We start from the raw sequence: 9,934 nt of genomic DNA on the forward strand, positions 1-9,934 counted from the left end.
ATTCCTGCTGACCCGCTCTTCCGATCTTCCTGATAGCCACTTGCTTGTGCGATGGGGAGACTGACCAGTTGCAGTCCTAACACATCGATGGGAAGATTCAAACAAACAGCACTAAATGAATTCAAACTTCACCCCATCGCAAAAGCAAGTGGCTATCAGGACTCAGTGGCCGAGTGGATAACGCGATGGTGTTTGAAGCGAGGGTACTGGGTCCGAGTCCCAGAGTGAACATCAACTCTGAGATGCAGATACATCCAGCTGACGAGTCCCAAATAGGACGAAACGCGCGTCAAACTGGATTCTACTGCTAGCCACTATCCATCTCTGCTTACAATGTATATATATGTTTGTTAAATTGCTCCCAAAGCTTTAACTTTTCTTCTCATTGTACTATCGTTGTTAACAATCACTAACACAGAATCCACATCCATTGTTCTAATTCTAACAGAATCACAACGGAATGTTCTAAAATTATCGGAAACTCTCATTTTCGAAATAAACATAGACTTACAATAGTTTTTTGATTTGGTTAAATAGTGTCATCTTACAGTTTCAGTATCCATAGTTTACTTGATGTAATTATGACATTTTAGCGAACAATTTTTATAATCCTGACTAAGAATAATCACATTATTTGTCATAGCGCTTACTTGAGTTTAATGTTCATCTAATTCTACAAGTCCAGAATTTGTAGGTGATATTGTTATTCATTTCCAAAGAGTTGTGGGGATTGTCAAGTTTGCAGTTTAATATCACAGACGGACTTCAGTCAGACGCTTTGAGAATGGCTAATAATCATCATTTTCTTACAAGTAACTTCAATACGTGATTCCTTGTGTTCCTGTAACGACTGGAATTAAACCATGTAGGGAGCGAAACAAATGTTACAACTGACAACACTTGATGATCTCGCGATCTGTTTGATTAGCTGAAGTTAGAAATGAAAACCAGTGAAATGAAACTCGGTGGTTTGAATAATAAATCATCGCTGAGAGGCCTGAAGGTCGTCGGTTTGATCTGTGGTCTGGTCGTACATACGTACCACTGGGGATTCACATACAAGGAGTAAATAATTGCTCAATGTCTGCTTATTTTCACTTGTTGTCTAACTATAGTCAGCCACAGATGCAAATCTTTAAATTTTGTCCCTAAGTGTCTATATCAATTATACTTTGCTTTCGTGATTTTTGTCGAAAAATCGCTTTCTACTAATGATTCACTTTCAAAAGTTAATAATCTATAGTTGGATCAAATATAAGATCATTAATTAGTAATGATAATAATCACTGTCTATTACAGTTCATCATCCGATTGATAAATCTGTATATTGTTACCAGTTTGTACAGTAATGAAAACTTTATGCTTACTATACCTGTTTTGCTATGAAGTGTAAACGAACATTGATGTTGTAATGGACTCAATTTACTAAGATTTCTCAACTTTCCATAACATTCACTAAAACACATTTTTGTTAGAGTTGTAGAAAATCCTCACTTTGAAATGATTTGTAATTCATTTTCTTCTAGAAAGTGTTAGTTTTAAATTTAGGGGTTTGTATCAGCCAGATCATTCCTTTACATCGGTGTGTAATCTGCACTAAGTTTCAGAATACATTATTATTATTACTATTTTATACGTATGTCATTAGACACATTCATCAAATATTGTTTACTGATATTTAGGTTAATTTTACCATATCTTTTCGTTTGGATTCAACGATTTATTCGCCATACGGTTATTATGAACCACATTCAAAGTATCATGAACCAAAAACAAGATATCCTCTGCCTTCTCGAAATTATGCTGCTGGTAAATCGAAACAGGTAGCATGGTTTGTGAGTAATTGTGGAGCTAAAAGTCCTAGACTACAATACGCAAACGAACTTTCAAGATATATCTCAGTAAGTATTATGAAATTCAGCTTGGAATAGCATCAACGGTCTAATTTGTTTATTGAAAGATTTAGACCCGTTTAGCTTCGTAAAAAAATCATGATTTATCCATTCAGACAGTGAATATTTGAGAAGTGAATTCAAAATGATAAAAGGTTACCAAATCCACCCAGTGCATTCAAACACTTGCGACGTGAAAATGCACTAGTCAATTTTTGAATAATAGTTACTTAATATTGACCTAGAAACCGATTGTTAAAAATATGAACAGTTTAAATATTAAGCGAGCATTACTACTATCCTATTTAATAATATCAAAGAACTTGGACATGAACACCGTTAGATAGTTGTTCAGCGGTCTAGAGGTTAAGCGTTCGTGTGTGGGACCTTAGGTTTTAGGTTCGAGTGTTGTATGCAGGATCGTGGATGCCTACTGCTCACAAGTTCCATACTAGGACGAAACGACCGTCCATTGTTTCCAGGCTTTCGATGGTGGTCTATATTTGATGGACTCATCAATTCAACTGTTAGAAATTACTACAATCTCCATAAAACCTTCATTCTAAAAATATCAAATAAATTTAGATTAATTCAAAATAATAATAAGAAACTCAATAAGAAAGAATGAATATTTAAAATGAGAATATAAAGAGCTCCATTCAACTAGGATACATAGTTGAGATGTAAGTTAATGTGTGTATTTGTTTACTGATTATACTGACATATTATATAGAAAATTAAATTGAACACATTTGAAAACCATGGTGAGTAACCATAGGAACAATAAGAATACAAACAAATCAAGGTCAGTTTATACACGCGTAAAATCTATATCCACTGAATAATTTATTAACGTTTAAAGATGTTTTCATAGTTGAAATCATAAGTCAATTGAAGCTAGACCATCATGGAAAACCTGGAAGCACTGGACGGCCGCTTCGTCCTATTATGTGACTCCTCAGTAGTGCGCATCCACGATTCCGCACTCACGAGATTCGAACCCATAAAAATTGATCAAGTAAAGTAAACCAACATATAAATTTCTAATTTGTTCCTAGAACAAATATAATTATAAAAGGGAATCTCTCAATTTTTAGTCTCTATCTATATTAAGATTATAGGTAAATTTTAAAATAAATAAATATAACTGTAGTTGGTTGTGTTTATCGTTGGGATTTGCACAATAGGAGTCCCACAATAGGACGAAACAGTCGTCCAGTGCTTCCAGGTTTTCCTTGGTGGTCTAGCTTCAATTGACTCATGCTTTCAACTATAACTGTAGTTAACTAGCTAGTTGGAATCAGAGTAAACAAACACAGAGTTGTCTCATTTTATATAGATCAGCTATAGGTCAGCTATTACAAAATGTTTATTTCATACACATTGTTCCTTTTTATCATCCTAAAGAGTGCAAGAACGAAGAATAATATGCAGAATAATATGAATTCATTTTATTTCGTTAGGTACTCATCAGCTGCTTACAATCCATTTAATATTTTAAGATCCAAGTTATTACCGATATTGACATACTTATAAATACGAAGGTGATTAGAGATGATTATGTGTATCATGATGTACCGTAGATTCTAATAGAGTTAATAAGGTCATAAATGATCTTTGTTTCAGATAAATAAATAAAGTTTGAGAGCGAAAGTTCCAAAACATTGAACTAGTGATTAGAACTCAGAGTTGAAATAATGAATGACGTAACAAAAAGGGGTGTACTGTTACCAAGGCAAAGAAAGATTTTTTTGCCGTTTCGTTCTGGATGCATAGATCCACTTTTAGACGTTTGATCGTTATAGCTTCGGTAAATTTCAGAAGATTAGAGTTTGATAGTTTATTAATTACATTGACAGGCTTCAGTGTTTCGATTTGATGTCCTGTATCAAGATGTTTTGTGATGGCACTGTTGAATGCTTCTAATCCATTTGACCTCGAAATTTTCGGAATAAGTTCTTTGAATCGGACGTAGACTCTTCTTTCTGTTCTACCAATGTAACAGCTTTGGTAGATACATGTAAATTTGTTTACACAGTTGGTAGTAACATGAAAGGGATACCTATCGAACTTTGGTTGTGTTGAAGAACATGTTGTTTTAGACAAGACAACCAGTTTAGCTGCAGGATAAGTTCTTGTCAATGCAGGTTTTAATCTCAAGCTGATTGACCTTGTGACATCACCACCTCTGAATTTAAGTTGAATAAAAATAGGTTTTTTGTTTATTGTAGTTCCTTTGGGTTTTTTTTTATCTTCACATTTAGCATATTTTTCAAAAAGTCTCAGTGAGTATCAGTTGTTCTTTAAACATCTTTTTACATTCATTAGTTCCTATTCTAGTTTATCAGAAGTACATATTCTTCGAGTTCTGCGAAGCAGTGTTTTAACAAGTGCCTTTTTGTAACTGATTGGATAAACGCTATTAAAATTTAGATAAATTCCATTCTGTGTTTATAGAAAAGACATGAACTGGGATTTATCTCAATTTCAATAGCTTTTGTCTAATCAGTTACAAGAATGCACTTGTTAAATTAATGTTTCTCAGAACTGAAAGAATATGTACCTCTGATAGACTTGAAGAGAAACTAAAAGATATGAAAAGGTGTTTAAATAATAATGGATTACTTATTTATGCCTGTTACCTCTCATGGAGGTGAATAGAACGCTCACCAGCATTCTCCATCCGGCTCTGTCCTGGGCCATCCTTTCCAGTCGCTATTTTTCCTTTTCATGTCTGCTTAGAATTCTCGGCGAAGTGAGCTTTCCCGTTTACCTTCAGGAATCTAAGTGCGGGATTGACGCAGTTTGGTGATTTCCTAAATGTACGGCATATCCACTTCCAACGTCTTTTCCTAATTTCCTCTTCAGATGAAAGCTGATTTGTTCTTTCCCATAGTAGGCTGTTGTTGATAGTATCCGCTCAACGGATACAGGTTAATAGTTCGCACGCGGGACCGAAGGTCCTGTTTTCGAGTTTCGCGTGCGGGATTGTGGATGCGCACTGCCGATGAGCCCCATAAGAGGACGAAACAGCTGTTCAGTGGTGGTCTAGCTTCTATCGATTGATGATCTTAATCAAAGTGTCATAAAATTGTCATTTATAATATTGCAGTTTACAACATATTGAATGGTCCTAGTGTATGTTTTGAATCATTTTGTTTACAGGTTGATATATATGGTAAATGTGGTACAAAAATATGTCCAAGGAATTTGGTAAATGATCCCTTGTTGCCTGACTGTTTTAAGTTAATTCGTGAGAACTACAAATTTTACCTGAGCTTTGAAAATAGTTTGTGTAGATGGTATATAACTGAGAAGCTTTTTAAAAATGCACTGAAGTAAGTGACTAGACAAAGGTGTAATAATTACAATAATAAAGTTTACTATGTTCTTTATGTAATAAAATAATCAATTATTTAAATAATGGTACTTTTTCAGAACTGATAATTCAACGTGTATATTAAACTATCACTCAGAGTATTATTGCCAATATACCTAAATAACTATGGTTGGATAATGAAGTATAGCCAATAATTAGTTGTCAGATTAATTAGATAAGTAATTGCATATATAGTTGATTGTGATTTGAAAATGTAATCAAAGTGATTGGTATGTAATGTTTGTGGAGAATATGGAACATGATTGAGACCAAGAACTAACTTAATTTATACAGCCATTGAATAACCAGGAACGACTAGGCAATTGATTCATGCTAATGTGAGACTCCTAAGCAGTGTATATCTACAACTTCGTCACAGGGGATCGAACCCAGGACATAGGTTTCGCTACGAGTGCTTAATCTTTAGAACATTGCACTAGTATCTAACGATCTACATTTTTAAATTCAACCAACTCGTGATATTGTGTAATGATCTTTCATTACCTTCAGCTAGTAACCACCTCAAACGTGATTAGATTTCACTATAACTCACGGGAATATCTCTATATATTAGTCACTGATGAGCACATAATAATGCAACATAACAATATCATTGTTTAAAGTTATAAATAAAAATAAATGAGGTTAGAAACCAATTTTCAAGAATAATTTTTACCAGTATGGGGTTGTGGAGATTGTTGACCTACTGGTTGAGATCATGAATCGATCAGTGTTAGACCAGCACTGAAAACCTGAGAGCACTGGACAACCGTTTCGTCCTGGTACGAAACGTTTCAGCAGTGCACATCTACGATTCCACACACACAACACGGTGTTAATGTCTAACTTCAACCGATCCACAAAATTTATCACTAATAAATATATTTTATTATAGAACAGAACAAAGTAAAATCACTTTTCTAAATGAATGAGTGAAATATGGGGCGAAAACTGAGAATGAATAAATAAACTGAATAAAACCATAAACTAAGTGTGTGGCATAGAGAAGGAAGTAATACAATTTTTTATAGAAACAATTCAGGTTTTGAATTATGATTACCTGAATATTCTGTAAGATGGAGTAGTTTTAAGTGTATAACTCTTGTCATCTACAACTGAATGTTGTAAATGGTGTTAGAAGATGAAGATGCATATCTTATTTCTATTACACGTTACATAATGTACGATGAAATTGATGTCCTTAGCTAACCTATAGTAATAGATACTCGGGAATGCATTGAACTAATGGGCTCAACGAAGGACCTGATCATATGTTCGTATACTAAACCAGTTATTTTCAACTTTTACTTCAGCACGATGTATAAGATTACTTCTATCCCTTTTTTATCTGCTTCCCGACCATAGTTAGAAGTTCAGTATGTCTAGAAGCTCTGCAAAAGAGACCCGAGAAGAATCAATTTTTTATATCATCAAACGACATGCCTGTGTGTAAAATACTAACACACGGTAAATGTGATGAAATATCATAGGTGATTAAAGGAAAGTATTTTGCTGTTCATCACTATTTAGCTATCATAACATTGTTTCCAGGTCTAATCGTATTTCGTTGTGTAGGATACTTTTGTGACAACACTGATAAAATGTGATACTTTGGGTTTGCTCCATATATTCTCAGAGTTTATCGAATGTGAAACTTCTATTTCTTTTCGAAATTTCAACCACGTTACAGACATGAAGTGGAAGATAATTCGCTTCACCTCCTGCCTGCTTTTCAAGTTGAACATTAGGTCTACGGTTTGATTGATAAAGATATGAGCACCTGAAGAATTCGTGTCCTATAACTGAAATCACCAATGGTTGTAATAAGATAACTTGATGTGTAGCCTGGTAGGAATTGATTTGACATATATGTCGTAAAGTCAGTTGAAAGTCGTTTGACTAAAATTGAAGGTTCTGATATTGAAATTGAAGAATTTCTTGGAATTTCTGACTTTGACTTTACGAGTTCGAATTGGCAATGACTTCAATACTCTCCATAGACTTTGTTTTGTATATACCACTGCCTTTGACCACTACATTAATACATTAATTATTGGTCTCCATCCATAATTCATCATTCCCACCGTACCGTATTTCATTCTGATTCAATGATGCGTGAGTAGTGTCCAGATTTTTAATTCATTTAAAATTATTTCGATGTTTTCTATCTAGGACATTAATAACTGCATGCATAATAAATTCCACTGATCTGTGGGAATTGATATTTTAACAGTCGATTTTGATCCTTAAGTCGCTGACACGCGAAAGCTTTCCAATGGTTGTAATACCTTATTTTTCGGCTAGTTTGAGCAATAGGATTCGACGTTTAACAGACTACCAGACTAGCTTGTGGGATCTCCAGATCTTTTAGGGGAAAAGATTATGTGTTTCATGACTGTTTAGTGACATTTCTTTACCAATGTGTTATACAACTTGATATTATGAATACTATTTTCTACTGAATATGCAGTTTGTTGTTGAATAAACTGTAAATTGGTGTTTAGACCAATTTTTGACGGAATATCACAATTTTTATTCACTTCAAGAAACGATATACTTCCAATTGTGATGGGTGCCTCGATAGAAGAATATGAAAGAGTCGCTCCTCCATACTCTTTCATTCACGTTGATCAATTCGAATCACCAGCTAAACTGGCAGACTATTTGAAGTATTTGGATAAGAATGATACTGCATATAATGAATATTTTGCATGGCATGGTCATGGAATCATACATGATTGGGATTCACAACCTCAATGTGCGATGTGTCTACTGGCACATACATCTCAAGCATTTGGTCCATATTGGGTTCCGAAAGTGGCCCGATGGTGGAATGATGGATGTAATGGTCGGAAATTGCGTTGGAATCCATGAATTGTAAATATTGACAACACTAACACAGTTGTATTATACTTCTTTTGACAATGTAAGATACCTAAATTTTTTGCCTCCTCTCCATATTGATTTCGCTACATGTTCGATTTTTACACTTGATAATATTTGTGAACTGAATCAACCTGTATTCATACTTGATACTGTAAATAAACTCTTTACATCATCGATCATTGTTTGGTCTAATTTTTTATGTATTCAACAGAAAATAGTTCCACACTTTTCCAATTGAGTGATTTTGAAGTTAAAGGCTTACAAAATAAGTTGAATTACTATGATTTCAGTGATCAACTCTTGATTTGAAAGCTATTTTAAAACTTGAAATTGTCAATGAAAGTAATCTGTGTTACATAATGGTTTGAAAATTGTGCAACATTTTTCTTTTAGGTGAACTTTGATATTTGCTGAGTGTGTATTCCCGAATCTCAAAATCCCACTTCCTACCATTTATAATTAGAGTGGGTAATTTAGTCCCATAGACATTAGTGAAACTATTTTAGCTACTCATTAGTAGTCTTTTACCTAAATATAAATATATTACCATAGTTGAATGTGTGAGTCAATTGGAGCTAGACCATCAGGGAAAACCTGAAAGCACTGGACGGCCGTTTCGTCTTATTGTGGACTCCTCAGCAGTGTGCATTCACGATCCCGCCTCACGTCTGTTGTGAGATAGGAACTCACTGAAGACAATTGGTGAACGGTTGCTCAATTTCGTAGATTGGTTGGAGTTAGACATAAACACCATCGGATACCGGCTCAGTGGTCTATCGGTTAAGTGCTCTGGCGCGGGAATAGTAGATCCTGGGTTTGGATCTCGTGAGGCGAGGTCGTGGATGCATACTGCTGAGGAGTGCGAACTAGACATTTCCAAAATAGGTCTTAACGGTAACCGAGGTTTATATACTTACTGTAATCCATATAAGTGAGTGATGACTGAACCCACTGAACGTATGTTATGCCATAAGTCTGGTGTTATTATCCCTTTGTTGTTCAGATTTTTAAAAACATTAGTTAGCTGAAATTTCTTTCAATTTGTGCTGTTTTATGTACTTCTCCTTAAAGTTTGGAAAATTGGTAACATCCTCTTGAACTAACAGCATCTTGTTCAAGTAATCTAGGAGATCAAGGAATACCTCATTAGATTTACTCTCGGTTTTACTTAGGATTGAGTCCTTATTTCTTGTCAGGATAATTAGCTGATCTACTACTACTACTACTACTACTACTACTACTACTACTACTACTACTACTACTACTACTACTACTACTACTACTACTACTACTACTACTACTACTACTACTACTACTACTACTACTACTACTACTACTACTACTACTACTACTACTACTACTACTACTACTACTACTACTACTACTACTACTACTACTACTACTACTACTACTACTACTACTACTACTACTACTACTACTACTACTACTACTACTACTACTACTACTACTACTACTACTACTACTACTACTACTACTACTACTACTACTACTACTACTACTACTACTACTACTACTACTACTACTACTACTACTACTACTACTACTACTACTACTACTACTACTACTACTACTACTACTACTACTACTACTACTACTACTACTACTACTACTACTACTACTACTACTACTACTACTACTACTACTACTACTACTACTACTACTACTACTACTACTACTACTACTACTACTACTACTACTACTACTACTACTACTACTACTACTACTACTACTACTACTACTACTACTACTACTACTA

The 9,934-nt window shown here is 34.5% G+C and overlaps 1 protein-coding gene across 1 annotated transcript; it reads left to right on the forward strand.

Moving 5' to 3' along the window:
- Positions 1 to 7,839: 7,839 nt before the first annotated feature.
- Smp_205640 (unnamed protein product) lies at positions 7,840 to 8,145 on the forward strand (the record flags this gene model as incomplete). The annotated part of the gene is made up of 1 exon (XM_018792230.1): positions 7,840 to 8,145. The coding sequence occupies one exon, from the start codon at positions 7,840 to 7,842 to the stop codon at positions 8,143 to 8,145; it is 306 nt and encodes a 101-aa protein (XP_018644755.1).
- Between the last annotated feature and the right edge of the window lie 1,789 nt (positions 8,146 to 9,934).

Source organism: Schistosoma mansoni (genome assembly GCF_000237925.1).
Source record: "Schistosoma mansoni, WGS project CABG00000000 data, supercontig 0476, strain Puerto Rico, whole genome shotgun sequence".
NCBI classification, from domain to species: Eukaryota; Metazoa; Platyhelminthes; class Trematoda; order Strigeidida; family Schistosomatidae; genus Schistosoma; species Schistosoma mansoni.